Source organism: Thamnophis sirtalis, unplaced genomic scaffold (assembly GCF_051295495.1).
Source record: "Thamnophis sirtalis isolate CommonGarterSnake01/CBP01778 unplaced genomic scaffold, rThaSir2_p1.2 scaffold_2, whole genome shotgun sequence".
Taxonomy (NCBI): domain Eukaryota; kingdom Metazoa; phylum Chordata; class Lepidosauria; order Squamata; family Natricidae; genus Thamnophis; species Thamnophis sirtalis.
This window is the reverse complement of record NW_028261382.1, coordinates 54,003,286-54,026,083: the sequence shown is the minus strand read 5'-3', so window position 1 is coordinate 54,026,083 and position 22,798 is coordinate 54,003,286. Positions and strand designations below refer to the sequence as shown.

Below are 22,798 nucleotides of genomic sequence, written 5' to 3'. Positions count from 1 at the left end.
CTCCCTCCCTCCCTCTTATTCATCCCATTTTCTTTCCTTGCTCCCTCCCGTCTTATTTTCTCCTTCCTTCCTTCCCTCCTATTCATTCTATTTTTCTTTCCTTTCTTCCTTCCTGCCTCCATTCATCCTATTTTCTCCTTCCTTCCCCCTCCCATTCATCCTATTTCTTTCTTTCCTTCCTTCCTCCCCATCCTATTTTCTCCTTCCTTCCCTCCCTCCCTCCCTCTTATTCCATTTTTTCCCTCCCTCCCTCCTGTCTATTGCTATTGCTATTATTCTTCCTTCCTTCCCTCCTATTCATTCTATTTTTCTTTCCTTTCTCCCTCCCTCCCATTCATCCTATTTTTTCTTTCCTCCCTCCCATCCATCCTATTTTCTCCTTCCTTCCTTCCCTCCCTCCCTCTTATTCTATTTTCTTTCCTCCCTCCCTCCTGTCTATTGCTATTGCTATTATTCTTCCTTCCTTCCCTCCTATTCATTCTATTTTTCTTTCCTTTCTTCCTCCCTCCCTCCCATTCATCCTACTTTTTCTTTCCTCCCTCCCTCCCATCCTATTTTCTCCTTCCTTCCTTCCCTTCTATTCATCCTATTTTTTCTTTTCTCCCTCGCTCCCTTCCACTCATCCTATTTTTCCTTCCCTCCTATTCATCCTACTTTTTCCCTTTATTCCCCCCATTCATCTATTTTCTCCTCCTTCCCTCCTTCCTACTCTTCCTATTTTTTCCTTTCCTCCCTCCCTCCCATCCTATTTTCTCCTCCTTCCTTCCTTCCTCCCTCCCTCCCTCCCTCCCTCCCTCCCTCCCTTCCTCCCAAAGAAGTAAATTAACCCTTTTCTTGAGCTTCCTTCTGCTGCTAATTCTTCAGCGTTGTCTTAAACCCGTGGCCTCCTTTTCCATCTAAATCTCTCTTCCTCTCTCTTTTTCTCTTCCAGAGGTGACCAAACCAACCAGCCGTCAAGATGAGCGACTCCAAGTATTTCACCACCACCAAAAAAGGTAAAGGGGGGGGGGCTGCTGTCTGTGGTTCACCAAGGGAGACCTTTTGTGGCCCATCAGGAGCCGTTGGAGCTGCCACCAGACTCCGACAGCGAGGGGCCCTCGGAGTTGGCTCTGGAAGATGTGGAGGACCCTGGACAGGGTTCCGACTCCGAGCAGGGTGCAGAGAGGCTGGTTGGCCACCAGGAGGCGCCAGAGGCATGGAGCAGCGGTGAAAGCCAAAGGGAGTTGGTCCCTGAGGGTCAGGCCTGGGAGCAGTGGGGAGGAGCTAAGGGAGTTGGTCCCGGACACCAGGCAAAGGCGGGCAGATAAGCACCGACAGCAACTACGCAGATACAGAAGTTAATTGGAGCCAGGGGGTTGTAATTAGGCCCTTCCCAAGAGAGTATATAAGGAGAGACTTTGGGAGGAGTCTGTTTGCAGGATTCAACTAATATACTAACGCTGGAGAAGCTCTCGTATGTATTTCTTATCTTGGAAGTCTGGGTTGCTGCCAAAATCTTGTCGGTGTGTTAATTTACTGTGAATAAATTGTCTAGCAGTAATCTTGTGCCTCGTTGTACGGAGGGGGGGAAGGTAGAACAGAGACCCAAGGTCAAATTCACAGAACACCCAAGTCTAGGATGAAATGGCGCCAGAGTTGCCTCCACAGGCAGAGTTATTTCATTTTATGTATTGAATTCATTCGCCGATCGTCTCATTTGGAAGCCGAAGAGATCAAAATGGAACCGTGGCCTGTGAAACCCCAGCAGTGGCTTGATTCGACTTAACGGCCGGCGAGAAAGATCGCAAACTTGGCCGAAAACGTACTTTTAAAAAATGGTCTTGGAAACGAATCACAACGGCTGGGATCCACCGACGACGATTCTGTTTTGATTCTTTGGGCTTCGACGCGAGACGGCCGGCCAATTAAATTTGGGGGGGTTCTACCGTGGTCGTTAAGCCGAGGACCCAATCCTTTTTCCAGGGGAAATATTTGAACTGAAGGCCGAGCTGAACAGCGACAAGAAAGAGAAGAAGAAGGAAGCTGTGAAGAAGGTGATTGCATCCATGACAGTTGGGAAGGACGTAAGGTATGCTGCCCCTTGGACGGTAGGATCACCCAGCTGGATTCTGTCCGTCCATCTGTCGGTTCATTTTGTTTATTTATATCCCGCCGTTGTTATTTTTATAACTAACTCAATGCCTCAGGCGGGACTAGAACTCCCAGTCTCCTGGTGATTGGCCCAAAGTCACCAGCTGGGTTTTATGCCTCAGGCGGGACTAGAACTCCAAGTCTCCTGGTGATTGGCTCCAAGTCACCAGCTGGGTTTCATGCCTCAGGCGGGACTAGAACTCCAAGTCTCCTGGTGATTGGCCTAAAGTCACCAGCTGGGTTTTATGCCTCAGACGGGACTAGAACTCCAAGTCTCCTGGTGATTGGCCTAAAGTCACCAGCTGGGTTTTATGCCTCAGGCGGGACTAGAACTCCAAGTCTCCTGGTGATTGGCTCCAAGTCACCAGCTGGGTTTCATGCCTTAGGCGGGACTAGAACTCCCAGTCTCCTGGCGATTGGCCTAAAGTCACCAGCTGGGTTTTATGCCTCAGGCGGGACTAGAACTCCAAGTCTCCTGGTGATTGGCTCAAAGTCACCCAGCTGGGTTTCATGCCTGAGGTGAGACTAGAACTCCCAATCTCCTGGTGATTAGCCCAAAGTCACTCAGCTGGGTTTTATGCCTCAGGCAGGACTAGAACTCCCAGTCTCCTGGCGATTGGCCCAAAGTCACCCAGCTGGGTTTCATGCCTCAGGCAGGACTAGAACTCCCAGTCTCCTGGCGATTGGCCCAAAGTCACCCAGCAGGGTTTTATGCCTCAGGCGGAACTAGAACTCCCAGTCTCCTGGCGATTGGCCCAAAGTCACCCAGCTGGGTTTTATGCCTCAGGTGGGACTAGAACTCCCAATCTCCTGGCGATTGGCCTAAAGTCACCCAGCTGGGTTTTATGCCTCAGGCAGGACTAGAACTCACCGTCTCCTGGCTTCTAGCCTGCTGTCTTAATCACCAGACCAAACTGGCTCTTTATCTATTTAATTTCAGCACACCAGAATATCATTTGAGCTGGATTTAATTTTTCTGAAATGGTGGCGTGGGCGGGCGCGGGGAGAGCGAACCGTTACCTATCATGGATACTCAAGGTTCCGTATTGGCAGAGAAACCTGGTCTCGCTTAGCAGCGGGAAATGGGCTCCGGCGCGGTTGTAAGTCGAGGAGTCCCCGTGTTGTTCTCAAGAGGCGGGAATGATCCTTCAACCCACCTTCCGTTTCTCCTCCCAGCGCCCTTTTCCCTGATGTGGTCAACTGCATGCAGACCGATAACCTGGAGCTGAAGAAGCTTGTTTACCTGTATCTGATGAACTACGCCAAGAGTCAGCCCGACATGGCCATCATGGCGGTCAACACCTTCGTTAAGGTGAGTGCGGCGGTGCCTTTTTGGCTGAGCGGTGCAGGTGAGTATTCTGACCTTGGCTTCCCCAACAGCACGAAGCCGAGTCCTCGTCCCCGATAAACCCCTTTTATTGAATTGACAGCAAATTCCTCTCCAGCGAAGTCTTTCCTCTCCCACCGTCTTTCGAGAGAGTTCACAATTTACCAACCTTGATCAGGCTTGGAGAGTGGCCAGGCCGAGATCTTTCAGACGCCGCAATACTTGGAATGAACTAAGTGCCTCCTGCAAACTCCACTCCCCTTTCGCTCCTCTTTTATCCCCTCTGGGAGGGGCCATTCACCGTCCACCTCTGGTTTTACTCCCAAGTCTGACCCCTGTTCTTTAGCTGTTCCCTTCTTCTGGCAGCTCTGCGCATGCGCACACTGGGAACAGGCTCCAGCTGTTCCTCTGCCTCGCTACTGTCAAGCTGCGAAGGCAGCTGAGAACTGCCAGACGGCCTCGGCCCCCTCGGAGTCCTCGTCCGAGCCTTCTCCAGCCTCCAGGACTGGCCCAGGTTCCTCCCCAACCTCCTCACTGTCCGACTCTGCTGCCAGCTTCTCTGGCCCCTGGCGGGCCACAAAAGCAGGTTCCAATCTGGGCCCATCACCACGACCAGAGGTTTTGTCCGCAAGGCTTAGCAAACAGCCTTTCTGAGGAATGTTTATCCACACGAACCTTATCTCGCTTGGAGAGCTGCCAGATAACTAGTTTCCAAACGCAGAGCAAGACAAAACTTGGCACAGAATCTCTTATAGTCAGAAACAGAACTTTCCACTCTTTTTTTTTTAATGGATTCTTTTTTTTATTATTATTTCAATTTAAAACAAGTACAATATCTTTCTTTACATGTTATAGAAAATGTATCAGTCAGTCACAAATAAACTTTGGTACATCTCCTCCATAGTCAACAAACATAACTCATATTAACTCAAGTATTTTAACTCAGATATTCATACATATCACCATCGTCATATATCCATTTTCATTTGACTGTAATTATTATTTGAAAATATTGATAATAATAATAATAATCTTAAACAATACATGCCCACACCAGTGGGAAAAGAAAAAATCAAAACAAAAAACAAAAACAAAAACAAAAAAGACAAAAAGAACAAAAGACAAGGCAGGGAGGAAAAAAGAAAAAAAAAAGAAAAAAAAACACAGGTATATATTATATATATATATATAAAAAGTATATCAGCTGGTTACAATACGTTTTGGTGCATCTCTTCCATTAATTCATATTAATTCAAATATCTTAACTCAAATGTTTACCATATTGACATCATTATACCTCCACTTCTAGTTAACTACAGTTATTTAAACATCTTTCAACCTTAACTATGCCAAAAAGTTAATTCGTAACTACATGCTGACATTTCATTTACTTGTTTGTAAAATCCTCTATTGACATCAAATCCTCATAGCCTATTTTAACTGAACATCCATAATATTTAATACCAAGAATTCCATCTTCCATGCAATATAATTTATTATCATTCTCCCTTCTTTGTAGTTGTATCATATATCATAACATTTTCCCCATATTAATTAACATTTAACTGTATATATTTTATTTTATTTTTTAGTAGTGATGATTATTGTGATTATCACAATATTGTAATATAAAGGTTATTATTCCACTCTTGAACCGACCGTGGGAATGAATTGTTTCCTGCAAAAGCCCCCTCCCCGTTTGCTCCTCTTTTGCTTCCTCTGGGAGGGGCCATTCACCGTCCACCTCTGGTTTTACTCCCAAGTCTGACCCCTGTTCTTTTGCTGTTCCCTTCTCCTGGCAGCTCTACGCATGCTCACACTGGGAACAGGCTCCAGCTGTTCTTCTGCCTCACTGCTGTCTAGCTCCCTCTCTGCTTCCGACGCAGAGCCCTCGTCTGAGCGTTCCCCAGCCCCCAGGACTGGCCCAGGTTCCTCCCCAACCTCCTCACTGTCCGACTCTGCTTCCAGCTCCGCTGGCTGCCGGGGGGGCCACAACAACCCCTCCTCTAATATATTTGTCGCTCCAAATGAAAAACCTTGCCACTGGCAGAAACAGCCTTCCTGAAACCGGCGGGTCACCCGTACAGTTTCCCTCCTTTCCATCAGGACTGCGAAGATCCAAACCCCCTCATCCGAGCTCTGGCCGTGCGTACGATGGGCTGCATCCGAGTTGACAAGATCACGGAGTACCTTTGCGAGCCGTTGCGGAAATGCCTGAAGGACGAGGACCCGTACGTGCGCAAGACGGCCGCCGTCTGCGTGGCGAAGCTGCACGACATCAATGCCCAGCTGGTGGAGGACCAAGGATTCCTGGACACTCTGAAAGATCTCATTTCAGACTCCAACCCGATGGTGATTGCCTCTTTTTTTTTGCGGGGGGAGTTGGGATCATCTTTTTCATTAAGGTGCTAAAACCTTTGGCTGGGCGGGCTCCTGTACTGCAATAGGTGGTAAGAATGTCCTTGAGAGAAGAAAGGGGGAGGGGACGGGAGGAGGAGATGAGGAGAGGGGGAGGAGGGGAGAGGACAAGCAAGAGGGAGGGGAGGGGAGGGAAGGGGATGAAGAACTGAGAGGGAGGAGAGGATGAGAGGGAATGGGGAGGGGAGGGAGAGGAGATGAAAAGAGGGAGAGGAGTGAGCAGAGGGGAGAGGGCAATCGAGAGGGAGAAGTGGGAAGGGGATGAAGAAATGAGAGGAAGGAGAGGGGAGAGGAGAGAAGATGAGAGGGGGAGTGGGGAGGGGAGAGGACAAGTGAGGCAGAGGAGGAGAGGCAGAGGGAAGGGTGGGGATGAAGAAATGAGATGGAGGAGAGGGAATGGAGAGGGACAGGAGATGAAAAGGGGGAGGACAAGGGAGAGGAGGGGAGGAGAGAAGAGGAGAGGCTGTGGGGAGGGGATGAAGAAATGAGAGGGAGAGGAGAGGGAATGGAGAGGGGAGAGGAGGAGGAGATAAAGAGAGAGGGAGGGGAGATGACAAGTGAGGGAGAGGAGGGGAGGAGAGGCAAAGGGAGGGGGAAGGGATGAAGAAATGAGAGGGAGAGGAGAGGGAATGGAGAGGGGAGAGGAGAGGAGGAGATAAAGAGAGGGAGGGGAGATGACAAGTGAGGGAGAGGAGGGGAGGAGAGGCAAAGGGAGGGGGAAGGGATGAAGAAATGAGAGGGAGGAGGGAATGGAGAGGGGAGGAGAGGGACAGGAGGAGATGAAAAGAGGGGGAGGACAAGGGAGAGGAGGGGAGGAGAGAAGAGAGGCTGCGGGGAGGGGATGAAGAAATGAGAAGGAGGAGAGGAGAGGGAATGGAGAGGGGGAGAGGAGGAGATGGAGAGGGGGAGGGGAGGGGAGAGGACAAGTGAGGAAGAGGAGGGGAGGAGAGGCGGAGGGGAGGGGAGGAGATGAAATGAGGATGGAGAAGGGAGGAGAGGGACAGGAGGAGATGAAAAGGGGGAGGATGAGGGAGAGGAGAGGAGGAGAGTCAGTGGGGAGGGGATGAAGAAATGAGAGGGAGGAGAGGAGAGTGAGAAGGGGGAGGAGGAGAGGGAGAGGATTTGAGGAGAACCACGCGAGGGAGTGTCGTTTGCGAGAATGGGGTTCCGTACTCAAGGTGGTTCTCCTTTAATTTAGGTGGTGGCGAATGCGGTCGCGGCCCTCTCGGAGATCGCCGAGTCCCACCCCAGCAGCAACCTGCTCGACTTGAACCCGCAGTCCATCAACAAGCTGCTGACCGCTCTGAACGAATGCACCGAATGGGGCCAGATCTTCATCTTGGACTGCCTGGCTAACTACATGCCCAAAGATGACCGTGAAGCTCAGAGGTAACGAGATGCAGCTTGGCTCACTTGTTCTCGAGGGCACGACGTAGAAAGAAAATGGTTCTGAGCCAGGCTTCCTGATAAAGCATAAATCACACGCTCAATCCCAAAACCCCTCTTTTTATTCAAGCGGCTGTGAATTATGGTCATTCACAGCCCGTAATGATTCACAAAAAGTTTGTAAAGAGTCCAGCAGAAGTCTGCCAAAGTCTTTCAGGGTGAGGCTGATAAGCACCCAACTTTATCTCCCTTGAAATGCTGCCAGAGACCTAATTGACGATTAGTTTTGCAAGGCCACACGGAGCAAAGAGTCAAAACGGAGCTTCAGAGTTTAAACCGACCAGAATGAACAAAATTAGCAATAGCAATAGCAGTTCGACTTATATACCGCTTCATAGGGCTTTCAGCCCTCTCTAAGCGGTTTACAGAGTCAGCATATTGCCCCCAACAACAATCCGGGTCCTCATTTCACCCACCTCGGAAGGATGGAAGGCTGAGTCAACCCTGAGCCGGTGAGATTTGAACAGCCAAACTGCAGAACTGCAGTCAGCTGAAGTAGCCTGCAGTGCTGCATTTAACCACTGCGCCACCTCGGCTTCCTGCAAAGGCTCACGTCCCGTTTGCTCCTCTTTTATGTCTTATGGGAGGGGCCAATCATCTCCCGAGTCCACCCTGTTTTCTTAATTGGTCTGGTTTTCTGGCAGCTCTGCGCATGCGCACACTGGGAACAGGTTCCCACTGTTCCTCTGCCTCGCTGAGGTCAGACTCCGGAGGCTCCAGAGGCAGCACATAACTACTAGCTGGCCCTGGGCTCCTCTCTGCCTCCGACGCAGAGCCCGCATCCGAGCCATCCCCAGACTCCAGGACTGGCCCATGTTCCTCCCCAACCCTCCTCACTGTCCGAATCTACTGCCAGCTCCGCAGGCTGCTGGCGGACCACAACACTAACAACCTGACAGGGAAAGCTGCTTCACACCGGCCTCTTTTGGACCTCCTCTTTCCCACTTTGCAATGGCTAAACCCACCTCGCAGGGTTGTTGTTGGGGTTGGGAAACTCAGGAGGCGGGAGAGTTAGATGTCAGCCCTGTCTTGACTTGAACCTCCCAGTAAGAACGATCCTGGACTCCCATTTTTCGAGAAAGGTATCGTTTACTGAAGGTCAGGTGGATGACAGTGAAGCAAAGCCGGAACTGAAATTTGCGCGCCGAATTTTTGGCGACAGCTGTTGACCTGGTTGACTGAGAATCTCCATAGACACCTTGAGTTATATGTCATGTAGATTGAAAATTAATAGTAACAATGAAGGAGCAAGACGGGGGCTTGGAAAGGATGCTAGCCTGGACCCAGGGGTCGGCTGCTATGAGTTTGCCCGGATTAGTGAGAACCCGTAGCTAACGTTATAGCCGGTTCGGAGAACCTCCAAATCCCACCTCTGGCTGGCCCCGTCCACCACGCCCCGCCCCTGCCACCCCACCACGCCCCTCCCGGCAGTCTCCATGCAGCCTGTTTTGGATGTGAGGTAAATACAGGGCTCGCCCGGAGGCTCCGGGAGGGGGGGAAACGGGCCTCCCGGAAGGCCTCTGGAGCCTATGGGGAGGCAGTTTTCGCCCTCCCGGAGGCTCGAAGAAAACCTCTGGCGCCCGGGGAAGACGAAAACTGCCCTCCCTCCGCTGTAGTGCAGGAGGCCCACTAGGCCACGCCCACCCAGCAACCCGGCAGAGAACCCGTTGCTGAAATTTTTGAAGCCCACCCCTGCCTGGACCCGCTGCTCTTCAGACTTCGTGAGTCGGAAAAGACCCCCCCCCCTCCCTGACCGACCCTTCCTTTTTCAGCATCTGCGAGCGGGTGACCCCCCGGCTGTCCCACGCCAACTCTGCCGTGGTCCTTTCCGCCGTGAAGGTCTTGATGAAATTCACCGAGATGCTCTCGAAAGATCTCGATTATTACGGGACTTTGCTGAAGAAGCTGGCGCCCCCTCTGGTCACCCTGCTCTCCGCTGAACCGGAACTGCAGTACGTGGCCCTCCGGAACATCAACTTGATTGTGCAAAAAAGGTGAGTTCCTCTTGCACGCCTGGCGAGGGCTGGAAAAGGGACACCAGCATTCCTAGCACTGGACTAGCTGGATTCACACCGCGAGATCGGTGGTCCAACTGACCACATTTTAAGAACACTTTTGCTGGAAATCAAAATTGTAAGTTGTGGGCAGAGCCATGGCCCTAGCCCACCACGGGTTCGCTTAGTGACTCCAGATTCGTTTAACGCCTCCAGATTCGCTTAACCGCTCCAGATTCGCTTAACCACTCCAGATTCGCTTAACCGCTCCAGATTCGCTTAACCGCTCCAGATTCGCTTAACCGCTCCAGATTCGTTTAACGCCTCCAGATTCGCTTAACCTCTCCAGATTCGCTTAACCTCTCCAGATTCGCTTAACCACTCCAGATTCGCTTAACCACTCCAGATTCATTTAACGCCTCCAGATTCGTTTAACCGCTCCAGATTCGCTTAACCTCTCCAGATTCGCTTAACCTCTCCAGATTCGCTTAACCGCTCCAGATTCGCTTAACCTCTCCAGATTCGCTTAACCTCTCCAGATTCGCTTAACCTCTCCAGATTCGCTTAACCGCTCCAGATTCGCTTAACCTCTCCAGATTCGCTTAACCGCTCCAGATTCGCTTAACCGCTCCAGATTCGCTTAACCGTTCCAGATTCGCTTAACCTCTCCAGATTCGCTTAACCTCTCCAGATTCGCTTAACCGCTCCAGATTCGCTTAACCGCTCCAGATTCGCTTAACCTCTCCAGATTCGCTTAACCACTCCAGATTCGCTTAACCACTCCAGATTCATTTAACCACTCCAGATTTGCTTAAGGTTTAGGTTTAGGTTTATTGACATTTGTATGCCGCCCACTGCCTAGAGACTCTGGGCGGCTCACAGACAAGGGACATATATAAAAATTAAAATAAGAATACAATCATTAAAATTACACAGCATGCATACAGTTTAGAGTAGGGCTGGATAAAATCAACAGCCCCAGGCCTGCCGGAACGTGACGTTTAGCAACCTGCAGTTGTTTTTTTTAAGAGCCTGGTGAAGCCATGGAGGGTTTTCTGCTGGACGTTTGAATGCAGATAGTCCTCGACTTACGACCAGAAACCGAGCCCCACATTTCTCTCGCTCAGTGAGACAGTTGTGACGTGAGCTTTGCCCCGTTTCGCGACGTTTCTCGTCAAAGCCATTCAACGGCAGTTGATAAGTTAGTAACCCGGTCGTTAAGTGAATGGGGCTTCCCCGTGGCCTTTGCTGGTCCAAAGGTCGCAAAAGGGGACCCTACTCATAAGTCCATGCCGGTTGCCAATTTTGCTCACGTCACCATAGCGACGGTCGTCAGCGCGGGAAAACGGTCCAAGGTCCCTTTTTTCCCCCTCCAAAGCCGCTGTAGCTTTGAACGGTCGCTAAATGAACTGTTGTAAGCCGAGGACTACTGGGATGGGAGAAAAACAAACAAACCCGGCTGTCCCCTTTCCTTATTTCTCTTCTCCAGGCCTGAAATTCTCAAGCACGAGATGAAAGTGTTCTTTGTGAAGTACAACGACCCGATTTACGTCAAGCTGGAGAAGCTGGATATCATGATCCGCCTGGCCTCTCAGGCCAACATCGCACAGGTAAAAGTTCTTTTGAGGGGAACTTCTGCCCGCCTCGCGCAGCTCTTCGGATCCATCAAGGATCGAGCAGCCAGATGTTTGAGAGCGTCCGGAGTTTCGAGAAAGAAACCCCGAATTTTGTAGGCCTTCCGTGAAACAGCCCACTCATGTCAGGTTTCCAAAAGAGGCCCGAATTAATTCATGAGCCTCGAGCCAAGTTTCAAAAGAAATCCAGTCATTTGTTAAGAGCGACATTTCGGCCACACCCAAGCGGAGTCAGATCTGACCTCACGTAATTACGGTTGACCTTCCCTCAGTCTGTGTCATAAATCACATTATGATTTATGGTCGTAATGTCCCCAGGGCCACGATCCCCTTTTTGCGACCCTCTGACACGCAAAGTCCATAGGGAAGCCGGATTCACTTAGCAGCCGTCTGGCTAACTTAACAAACGCAACGCTTCACTTAACAATGGTGGCAAGTAAGGTCGTCAAAAGTGGGGGGGTCAAAACCCGTCTCGCTTAGCAGCAGAAATTTTGGGCCCCGTTGTACAGTGGCAAATCAAGGACGTATTTACTTTTTATTCTATCCCCGGCTCCCTCCGTCAGAAAAAAAAAAATATTCCTTCTTAATTTAAGGTGGACGAAATCATATTTGCAAGAAAAACCCTGCTGAGTTTTGTTGGCTCGTAGCAGAAGAGAGCCCAGCATTTCTCTGAATCTTCGTTTTATGGGATTTATTTCGCGAATCTTATTTTGCGCAACCCTAGCTCGTTACCTCCTCCTGTTTCCAAGAAGGATTTGAGGAGGGGGGGGGGGTGTTTGCTTCCTTCCCCTGAAATTCCCACATTCCCTCTTGAAGAGAAGGTGGGCTGTGTTTGCCTTAACGTGTCCAGCCTGAATCCCCGTTTTGTCCCTTCGCAGGTGCTGGCTGAGTTAAAGGAATACGCAACCGAAGTGGATGTGGATTTTGTGAGAAAAGCCGTGAGGGCCATCGGCCGATGCGCCATTAAGGTTGAGGTGAGGTCTTGGTGAGGAAGGACATAACCCCTGACAGGCGTTTCATGACCCAGCTAGGTAATGCCATCAGTGCTAGAAGGGAGAGGAGGAGGAGGAGGAAAGTGGAGGAGGAGGAGGAGAAAGAAGAGGAAGGAAGAGGATTGTTGGTTGTTTGATGCCCTCTGTGCTTGCTTTTTTTCTTGCAGACGTTTCATGACCCAACTAGGTAACGCCATCAGTGGTAGAAGAGAAGGAATTATAAAGGAGTTATAGGAGTTTTAAAGAGGAGGATGCGACTCCTTCTTTAAAAAATCTTTGGATTCCTGGATCCATTTTCTTCCCTTTCCCCTGCTCTTCCCCTTCTCCTCCTCCTCCTCCTCTTCGTACTTCTCCTCCTCTCTCTCCTTCCCCTTTTCCTCCATCTCCTTCCCCTTCCCCTGCTCTTCTCCTCCTCTTTTTTCTCCTTCTCCATCTCTCTTCTTTCTCTCTTTCCCCTTTCCCTGCTCTCCCCCCCTCTCTCTTTCCTTCCTTCCTTTGCCCAGGTCAACATCTCCTTCCTTTCCTTCTCCCCTCTTTCTTTCCTCTTCTCTGCCTCCCACCCATCTCTTTCTCTCTCCCCATCCTCCCCCACTTTCCTGCCATTCTTCCCTTCCTCCTTTTCCTCCCCAACTTCCCTCCCCCCGAATTATAGAGCCACCTATTTCATAGCAGTGACTCTGGGAAGTGTATAGCAATTAACCCCGTCACAACAGTATTACTGTATTTTTCGGAGTATAAGACGCACTTTTCCCACCCTAAAAGAGGGTGGGAAAGTTGGTGCGTCTTATACACCGAATATAGCCATTTTTGGCCTCCGGAAACCCTGCCACACACATCCTATTTCCCCCCAAAACAGGCTTAATTTTTTGCCAAAATAGGGCGCACAGAGGGTTTGGGAGGCCTGCAGAATGCTCCCAGGGGCTGGGGAGGGCAAAACCTTTTTTTCTTGTTTACCTCTTCAAAATCTTGGTGCATCTTATAGTCTGAAAAATACGGTAACTCCGGAGACACAGAGAGAGAAACAGAGAGAGAGAGAGACAAAGAGGAGAGAGAAAGAGAGGAGAGAAAGAGTGATGAGAGACAGAAAGGAGAGAGAGAAAGAGAGAGGGAGGAAGGGAGGGAGAGAAAGACAGAGGAGATAAAGTGATGAGAGACAGAGAGGAGAGAAAGAAAGAAAGAGAAAGGGAGGGACTGAGAGAAAGACAGAGGAGAGAAAGTGATGAGAGACAGAGGAGAGAAAGAAAGAGAGGGAGGGAAGGAGGGAGAGAAAGACAGAGGAGAGAAAGAGAGGAGAGAGAGTGATGAGAGACAGAGTGGAGAGAAAAAGAAAGAAAGAAAGAAAGAAAGAAAGAAAAAGAGGGAGGGAGGGAGAGAAAGACAGAGGAGAGAAAATGATGAGAGAAAGAGATTGACACATGCTGGTTTTGTTTTTCCTTTTCTCTCACCCCCCATTTTCAGCAATCCGCCGAGCGCTGTGTGAGCACGTTGCTGGATCTCATCCAGACCAAGGTCAACTACGTGGTGCAGGAAGCAATTGTGGTCATCAAGGATATTTTCCGCAAATACCCGAACAAGTAGGAACATATTTTTTTTCCCCTTGGCTGAGGGGTTGTGAATTTGCTAAAGAGGTCGGGGATGCATTTAAGAATCAATAAACAGCCTGGCAAGCTGGAGCCGCAGGATGGAGCCAGGCCAGAACGGGGCTGAAAGGAATTTCAAGTGTTCAGAGTTCCGCAGGCTTCGAGAAACTCGCAGATAGGAACAGATGGTTTCTAGGAAAATTTACTGCAATTTATGTGGGGGCGGGTGGGTGGTGATGAGTGGTTTAGAGTGCAGTACAGCAGTCTACTTCTGCCGGCTGCCTGCAATTTGGCAGTTCGAATCTCCCCAGGCTCAAGGTTGACTCAGCCTCCCGTCCTTCCGAAGTGGGTCAAATGAGGACCCAGATTGTTGGGGGGGGCAAGAGGCTGATTCTGTCAACCGCTTAGAGAGGGCTGTAAAAGCACCATGAAGCGGTATATAAGTCTAAATCCTATTATTATTCCTTTGTTCTTCCTTTTCCCCTTCCTTCCTTCCTTCCTTCCTTCCTTCCATCCATCCATTCATCCATGTTCTATCTATCTATCATCCATTCATCTATACATCTCAAGGTTGACTCAGCCTTCCATCCTTCCGAGGTGGGTGAAATGAGGACCCAGATGGTTGGGGTTAAGAGGCTGACTCTGTAAACCGCGGGTTGTAAAACACTGTGAAGCGGCATATAAGTCTTAAGTGCTATTGCTAAGTGTGGAGGGAGGGAGGGAGGGAGGGAGGAATAGCAATAGCAATAGCAATAGCAGTAGACTTATATACCGCTTCATAGGCCTTTCAGGCCTCTCTAAGCGGTTTACAGAGAGTCAGCATATTGCCCCCAACAATCTGGGTCCTCATTTTACCCACCTCGGAAGGATGGAAGGCTGAGTCAACCCTGAGCCGGTGAGATTTGAACCGCTGACCTGCTGATCTAGCAGTAGCCTGCAGTGCTGCATTTAACCACTGCGCCACCTTGGCTCTAGGAAGGAAGGAAGGAAGGAAGGAAGGAAGGAAGGAAGGAAGGAAGGAAGGAAGGAAGGAAGGAAGGAAGGAAGGAAGGAAGGACAATAGTAATAGCAGTCAGACTTATATACCGCTTCATAGGGCTTTCAGCCCTCTCTAAGCGGTTTACAGAGTCAGCATATCGCCCCCACAGTCTGGGTCCTCATTTCACCCACCTCGGAAGGATGGAAGGCTGAGTCGACCCTGAGCCGGTGAGATTAGAACCGCTGAACTGCAGATAACAGTCAGCTGAAGTGGCCTGCGGTACTGCACCCTAAGCACTGTGACACCTCGGCTCTTCGAGGTGAACCAATGGTGGCGCAGTGCTTACCATGCAGTATTGCAGGCAACTTTGCTCACAGCCAGGATGTCAGATCCCTAAAAGCGATACTGCCGTTCAATTGGGAGGAGGGGGGCCTTGGAGTCGATTTATTAGCGGTGCCTGTGACAACTGATATTTTACAACTGGTTTCCTTGAGATCCCCTCACCTTTTGGGGGAATGTTTACGATGGCCATGTGGGATGTTTTACTTTAATGTCTAACGGAAGATAGCCATGGGAATGTACGTTTATCTGGTTCTCAGGGAAAGTTGGTAAATCAAACATCTTCACACTTGTGTATTTGGCTAAAATCTACATTCTAACTAATGGGAGGGGTCTCTACTCAGTTCAGTTCAGTTCAGTTTATTATATTTATATGCCGCCCTTTTCCCCCGAAGGGGATTCAGGGCGGCTCACAACTCGAACCGGGGAAGGGGGATACAGACAAAATATTTAAAAAACAAAGCATAACAATTGCATAATTTAAAACTCACAACAGTCATACCATTCAAGACGGGGGCAACAGCTTTTTAGCCCCAGGCCTGTCGGAACAGCCAGGTTTTGAGGGCTTTGCGGAAGGCCTGGAGGGTGGTGAGGGTTCGAATCTCCACGGGGAGTTCGTTCCAGAGGGTCGGAGCAGCCACAGAGAAGGCTCTCCTCCGGGTAGTCGCCAGTCGACACTGGCCGGCGGATGGAATTCGGAGGAGGCCTAATCTGTGGGATCTAATCGGTCTAGTGGAGGTAATTGGCAGCAGGCGGTCTCTACTGCTTTCATTCCACTCGCATTGCCTAAGGGGTATTCAGACGTTGCTTTGAACTTAATGGTTTTCCATTCTACTTAATAAAATGTTCCTTTTGAAACACTCTTGTTTCAAGAGTCTTCACTTTCTTAAGCTAGGAGAGGAACCCTTACACAGGAATTCAGTCCTGAACTGGCTCAAGGTTGTTATTATGTAGCCATAATAACATCCTTCTTAGAAAGACAAGGTCATCTTTGTCTCTGCACCTGGCCGGAACTGGATGGGAGGTTTGTGGAAGGGGAAAATTGGACCATGGGATGGGCTTGTGGGTGAGGGGGCAAGATCTTGAACTTTCAACTGGATGGGAGAATCGGGGAGCATTCAGATGCGGGTTTTCCCAGATGTGCCAACGTGGCTCTCTTCATCAATTGGAACTTTGAGGAATACTTTGGACTCTGATTTTATTCTGGATGCTATTTGTGATCCTTACACCTTGACCACTCTGGTCTAATCAGCCCCCAGGATCTCCGTTGGGGCCTGAGAGAATTCCTACGGTCTTCCCCTCTTTGCAGATACGAAAGTGTGATCGCGACCTTGTGCGAGAACCTGGACTCCCTCGACGAACCGGAAGCCAGGGCCGCCATGATCTGGATCGTGGGAGAATACGCGGAGCGCATCGACAACGCGGATGAGCTGCTGGAGAGCTTCCTGGAGGGCTTCCACGATGAAAGCACCCAGGTGCCGGGCCTCAGCGGGTTAGGTTCTGGGGACTGGGATTGGGGTGGGGGAGGAATGGGGAGAGCCTCATGCGAGCTGGAGTACGGGTGGCGTTTGACGTACCATTTAGTGTAGAAATAGACAAATAGATTGAAGTTCACCGACAAAAGGGCAAACGACAAAACCGCGCCCGACTAAACCGCAGTGACAAAACCACGTGTTCTAAAGCGCTCCGACGAATGAGCGCTGAATCGCGCCGACAACAGCATGGAGACAGAAGCGCGCTGTAAAATTAAACCTAAACCTAACCCTAAACGTAACGCTAACCCTAAACGTAACGCTAACCCTAACCTTAAACCTAACCCTTACCTTAAGTCAAATCGGGTTTCTGTCGACGCGCTGTTCTAAAGCGCCCTTCTGTCTCCGCACTGTTGTTGCCGCGCTGTTGTCGGCACGTTGATGACGTCGCGGTTTTAGCGACGCGGTTTAGTCGGGCGCGGATTTGTCGTTCGCCCTTTTGTCGGGTCACGATAGATTGATAGGTAGACAGACGGCCAGAAAAAGGTGAGTGGGTGGGTGGGTGGGTGGGTGGATGGATGGATGGGTGGGTGGGTGGGTGGGTGGGTGGATGGATGGATGGATGGATGGATGGATGGATGGATGGATGGATGGATGGATGGCATAGATAAATGATAGATAGATTAATGGATGGATGAATGGATGGATGATAGACAAATGATAGATGGATGAATGGCACAGATAGATAGACTAATAGATGGATGGATGGATGGATGGATGATAGACAAATGATAGATGGATGAATGGGATAGATAAATGATGGATGGATGGCATAGATAAATGATAGACAGACTAATGGATGGATGAATGGATGGATGATAGACAAATGATAGATGGATGAATGGCATAGATAGATAGACAGACTAATAGATGGATGGATGGATGGATGGATGGATGATAGACAAATGATAGATGGATGAATGGCATAGATAGATAGACAGACTAATAGATGGATGAATGGATGGATGGATGATAGACAAATGATAGATGGATGAATGGGATAGATAAATGATGGATGGATGGCATAGATAAATGATAGACAGACTAATGGATGGATGGATGGACGGCATAGATAAATGATAGATGGATGGATGGCATAGATAAATGATAAATAGACTAATAGATGGATGGATGGATGGATGGATGGATGGCATAGATAAATGATAGACTAATAGATGGATGAATGGATGGATGGATGATAGATAAATGATGGATGGATGGATGGCATAGATAAATGATAAATAGACTAATGGATGGATGGATGGATGGCATAGATAAATGATAGATGGATGGATGGCATAGATAAATGATAGATAGACTAATAGATGGATGAATGGATGGATGGCATAGATAAATGATAGACAGGCAGAGACAGACATATTGATAGATAGTAGATAGTTAATAGACTGATGATAGACAGATGATAGATCATAGATAGGTAATAGAGTGGAAACCTTGGGGACCGCTGATTGAAGGATTTCGGCAATGAAAAGATCAGTTCTACACTGACGGGACAAGGTCTCCCCTCTTTGTCTCCTGCTTTGGGGGGGTGTCAACCCCTCCCTCCGAGGACGACCTCCTGGGGTTTTCTCTGAGCCTTTAGCAAGAAACACAACCAGCTGCCTTCCTTTAGCCTCGGATCTGCTTCTTGCCCCGTTCAGGTCCAGCTTCAGTTGCTGACGGCCATTGTGAAGCTCTTCCTGAAGAAGCCCACCGAGACGCAAGAGCTGGTGCAGCAGGTGTTGAGTCTGGCCACACAGGTAAAGCTCTTTGCCGCTGCCCCACCGCCAGGGTCTGCTTCCGGCCACCGAAAAAAACTGTGGAGAGCCCCATTTCAGGGCAGTTAAAACTGTTCCAGCCGAGGCTTCCCGAGAACCTGAAGCCAACTCCTTGTCCCAACAAAAACCCCTTTGATTAATTGACGGTGAATTCCGCTCATTCGCCTGCAGCAAAACCTTTCGAGGGAGGATTTACGGTCACAGACCTTATCTGGCTTGGAGAGCTGCCAGGCCGATCTCTGCAGAACTTGGCAAGGAGTCTCAGAGAGTCGCGAACCAATGAAGCGAACTAATGGTCTCCTGCAAACTCCACTCCCCTTTCGCTCCTCTTTTATGTCCTCTGGGAGGGGCCATTCACCGCCCACCTGTGGGCTTACTCCCAAGTCCACCTCTGTTCTTTAGCTGTTCCCTTTGTCTGCGCTCACTGGGAACAGGCTCCAGCTGTTCTTCTGCCCCACTGATGTCTGAAGGCAGCTGATAACTGACATATGGCCCTGGCCCCCTCTCTGCCTCTGACACAGAGCCCTCGTCCGAGCCTTCCCCAGACTCCAGGACTGGCCCAGGTTCCTCCCCAACCCTCCTCACTGTCCGAATCTGCTGCCAGCTCCACTCACCGCTGGCGGGCCACAACAATAACTTCGAACACTCACTATAGAACTGTTATAAATCAACTTATCAACTTTATAAATACCTGTAAATAATCCCCCCCTCTTTTTTCCCCCCAACCTGGTAGGATTCGGATAACCCCGACTTGAGGGACCGGGGTTACATCTACTGGCGCCTCCTCTCCACGGATCCCGTGGCAGCCAAGGAGGTGGTCCTGGCCGAGAAACCGCTCATTTCGGAGGAGACGGACCTGATTGAGCCCACGCTGTTGGACGAGTTGATCTGCTACATCGGCACGCTGGCCTCGGTCTACCACAAGCCCCCCACTGCGTTCGTGGAGGGGAGCAGAGGAGTCATCCATAAAAGCCTCCCGCCCCGGACAGGCTCGTAAGTCGGACCTCAGGATTTAGGCTAGGGTATTGTTTCTTAACTTTGTGGCGGGTGGACCTCAACTCCCAGAATTCCCCAGGCAGCTTGGGTGAACGTCCCCCCACCTTAAAAGTCGCCAAAATTGAGAAATACGGGCCTAAGGTGTCAACTCGAGCAGGGAATTGTGGGAGTTGAAGTCCCCCCACCTTAAAAGTCGCCAAAGTTGAGAAGAATGGGCCTGGGGTGTCAGTTCGAGCAGGGAATTGTGGGAGTTGAAGTCCACCCACCTTAAGTCGCCACGTTGAGAAATACGGGCCTAAGGTGTCAATTCGAGCAGGGAATTCTGGGAGTTGAAGTCCATCCACCTTAAAAGTCGCCAAAGTTGAAAAGAATGGGTCTAAGGTGTCAGTTTGAGCAGAGAATTCTGGGAGTTGAAGTCCACCCACCTTAAGTCGCCATGTTGAGAAATACGGGCCTAAGGTGTCAATTCGAGCAGGGAATTGTGGGAGTTGAAATCCACCCACCTTAAAAGTCGCCAAAGTTGAGAAGAATGGGCCTAAGGTGTCAGTTCGAGCAGGGAATTCTGGGAGTTGAAATCCACCCACCTTAAAAGTTACCAAAGTTGAGAAATACGGGCCTAGGGTATCAGTTCGAGCAGGGAATTGTGGGAGCTGAAGTCCACCCACCTTAAAAGTTACCAAAGTTGAGAGATACAGGCCTAGAATGTCAGTTCGAGCAGGGAATTCTGGGAGTTGAAGTCCACCCACCTTAAAAGTCGCCAAAGTTGAGGAGAATGGGCCTAAGGTGTCAGTTCGAGCAGGGAATTCTGGGAGTTGAAGTCCACCCACCTTAAAAGTCGTCAAAGTTGAGAAATACGGGCCTAGGGTGTCAGTTCGAGCAGGGAATTGTGGGAGTTGAAGTCCACCCACCTTAAGTCGCCACGTTGAGAAATACGGGCCTAGGGTGTCAATTCGAACAGAGAATTCTGGGAGTTGAAGTCCACCCACCTTAAAAGTCGCCACGTTGAGAAATACGGGCCTAAGGTGTCAGTTCGAGCAGGGAATTGTGGGAGTTGAAGTCCACCCACCTTAAAAGTTACCAAAGTTGAGAAATACAAGCCTAGGGTGTCAATTCGAGCAGGGAATTCTGGGAGTTGAAGTCCACCCACCTTAAAAGTCGCCAAAGTTCAGAAATACGGGCCTAAGTTGTCAGTTCCACCAGAGGGATTGGTTCAGAGGGATCCTACAAGTTTTGTGACGGAGGCAGCATTTGAATTGCGACGTTGTCCCTCATGCCGCTGTCATTTTGCATGTTGTGTGTATGTGTGTTACCACAACGAAACACCCCCCACTCCTAAGGCTGTTCACCCTTGAAAACGCACCGTCTCCCCTGTTAAAACAGGAGCGAAAGTGCGGAGAGTCCCGAGGCGGTGTCGGCTGGAGTGCCGCCTTCGGAGCAACCGGCCGTCATCCCCACCCAGGGGGATCTCTTGGGGGATCTGTTGAACCTTGACCTCGGACCCCCGGCTAGCAGCCCTCCGATTGCTATCTCGTCGGTGCAGATGGGAGCCGTGGATCTCCTTGGCGGTGGCTTGGATAGTCTGGTAAGTTCTCTTATCACCCCCCCCCCCCCCGGTGGGTGACCTCCAAATCAGGAGAAGCTTTATATGTATGTATTTATATAAATACATATTTATATGTATTTATATATAAAGATCCAGGGGTTGCATATTTTTGAAGTCCCTGCAAGTAAAAATGTCATTGCAGTAAAACGATAATGCAGTTTTGAGTATTTTTTTTTCTTGCATGGAGACCCCCGAAAGGCTAACGGGCTTTTGAAAAGAAAAGAAAAATTCTACAAATTTATTTGAAGGCTCATGAGATTCTATTCTGTTCCATAAATTCCATTCCATTCCATTCTTAATCCTTATTCTATTCTGTTCTTGTTCTGTTCTGTTCTATCCTATGCTATCCTATCCTATGCTATTCTATCCTAGTCTTAGTTTTAGTCTTATTCCTATTCCTATCCTATCCTATCCTATCCTTAGTCTTTATTCTATTCCTATTCCTATCCTATCCTTAGTCTTAGTCTATTCCCGGAGTCCTCCGGGATTGGGCGGCATAGAAATCTAACAAATAAATAAATATTCTACTCCTATCCTATCCTATCTTTAGACTTAGTCTATTCTATTCCTATTCCTATTCTATCATATTCTATCCTATCCTTAGACAGTCTTGGTCTATTTTATTCCTATTCCTATCCTATCTTTAGTCTTTATCCTATTCCTATCCTATCCTTAGTCTATTCTATTCCTATTCTATCCTATCCTTAGTCTTTATCCTATTCCTATCCTTAGTCTTAGTCTATTCTATTCCTATTCCTATTCTATCCTATCCTTAGTCTTTATCCTATTCCTATCCTTAGTCTTAGTCTATTCTATTCCTATTCCTATTCTATCCTATCCTTAGTCTTTATCCTATTCCTATCCTTAGTCTTAGTCTATTCTATTCCTATTCCTATTCTATCCTATCCTTAGTCTTTATCCTATTCCTATCCTATCCTTAGTCTTAGTCTATTCTATTCCTATTCCTATTCTATCCTATCCTTAGTCTTTATCCTATTCCTATCCTTAGTCTTAGTCTATTCTATTCCTATTCCTATTCTATCCTATCCTTAGTCTTTATCCTATTCCTATCCTATCCTTAGTCTTAGTCTATTCTATTCCTATTCTATCCTATCCTATTCTATCCTTAGACAGTCTTAGTCTATTCTATTCCTATCCTATCCTATCCTTAGTCTTTATCCTATTCCTATCCTATCCTTAGTCTTAGTCTATTCTATTCCTATCCTATCCTTAGTCTTAGTCTATTCTATTCCTATTCTATCCTATCCTATTCTATCCTTAGACAGTCTTAGTCTATTCTATTCCTATCCTATCCTATCTTTAGTCTTAGTCTATTCTATTCCTATTCCTATTCTATCCTATCCTTAGTCTTTATCCTATTCCTATCCTATCCTTAGTCTTAGTCTATTCTATTCCTATTCTATCAGTCTTAGTCTATTCTATTCCTATTCCTATTCTATCCTATCCTTTCCTTAGACCTATCCCTATTCTATTCTATTCTATTCTTTCTATCCCTATCCCTATTCTATCCTACCCCTATTCTTATTCTATTTGCATTCACATTCTGCATTCTGCGTACTGTTCCGTTCCGTTCTACACACCCATGAACTCGCATGCACACCCCCACCCCCACCAGGGAGGCTCTTCTGTGGCACATGGGCTAGCTTTTCCGTGTTGTGTTGCTGAGCAAACTGACTTTTCACCCTTCCCTCCTTGTCTCCCTTCTTGGCCTACCTCCTTCCCTCTCTCCCTCCTTCTCTCTCTCTCTCTCTCCCTTTTTCTTTCTCTCTCTCTCTCTGCTCCTGTTGCTCCTGCTGCTGCTGCTGTTCTTCTCTACGCCTCCTGCTTCTCTTCCAAGATGGGGGAAGAACAGGAAGGGGTACGTTTCAGCTCTCCTTTCTCGTTTTCAAGAACGGGCTTTGCGTGTCCATGAGCCTCTTTCCTCTCTCCCCTTTGGGCAAAGTAGGGGGGCGCGTGGGGTGGGGGGCGGCCATATGATTGAGGTGCCCCAACAACCAGGGTTGAATGGATGACATAGATAAATGATAGA

General features: G+C 48.9%; 1 protein-coding gene across 2 annotated transcripts in view; it reads left to right on the top strand.

Moving 5' to 3' along the window:
• Positions 1-22,798, top strand: part of AP1B1 (adaptor related protein complex 1 subunit beta 1) — a 41,027-nt gene that overhangs the window by 4,712 nt on the left and 13,517 nt on the right. Inside the window, exons 2-15 of one of the 2 annotated variants that reach the window (XM_087705602.1) lie at positions 932-995; positions 1,963-2,068; positions 3,307-3,442; positions 5,564-5,809; positions 7,074-7,264; positions 9,094-9,315; positions 10,805-10,925; positions 11,828-11,923; positions 13,400-13,515; positions 16,149-16,314; positions 18,033-18,131; positions 18,883-19,142; positions 20,526-20,727; positions 22,607-22,627. In XM_087705602.1, coding sequence (XP_087561728.1) covers positions 959-995; positions 1,963-2,068; positions 3,307-3,442; positions 5,564-5,809; positions 7,074-7,264; positions 9,094-9,315; positions 10,805-10,925; positions 11,828-11,923; positions 13,400-13,515; positions 16,149-16,314; positions 18,033-18,131; positions 18,883-19,142; positions 20,526-20,727; positions 22,607-22,627 — 2,019 coding nt within the window. In that variant the 5' untranslated portion in view covers positions 932-958. The remainder of the gene's footprint in view (positions 1-931; positions 996-1,962; positions 2,069-3,306; positions 3,443-5,563; positions 5,810-7,073; positions 7,265-9,093; positions 9,316-10,804; positions 10,926-11,827; positions 11,924-13,399; positions 13,516-16,148; positions 16,315-18,032; positions 18,132-18,882; positions 19,143-20,525; positions 20,728-22,606; positions 22,628-22,798) is intronic. The other variant, XM_087705603.1, reaches the window with a different exon arrangement.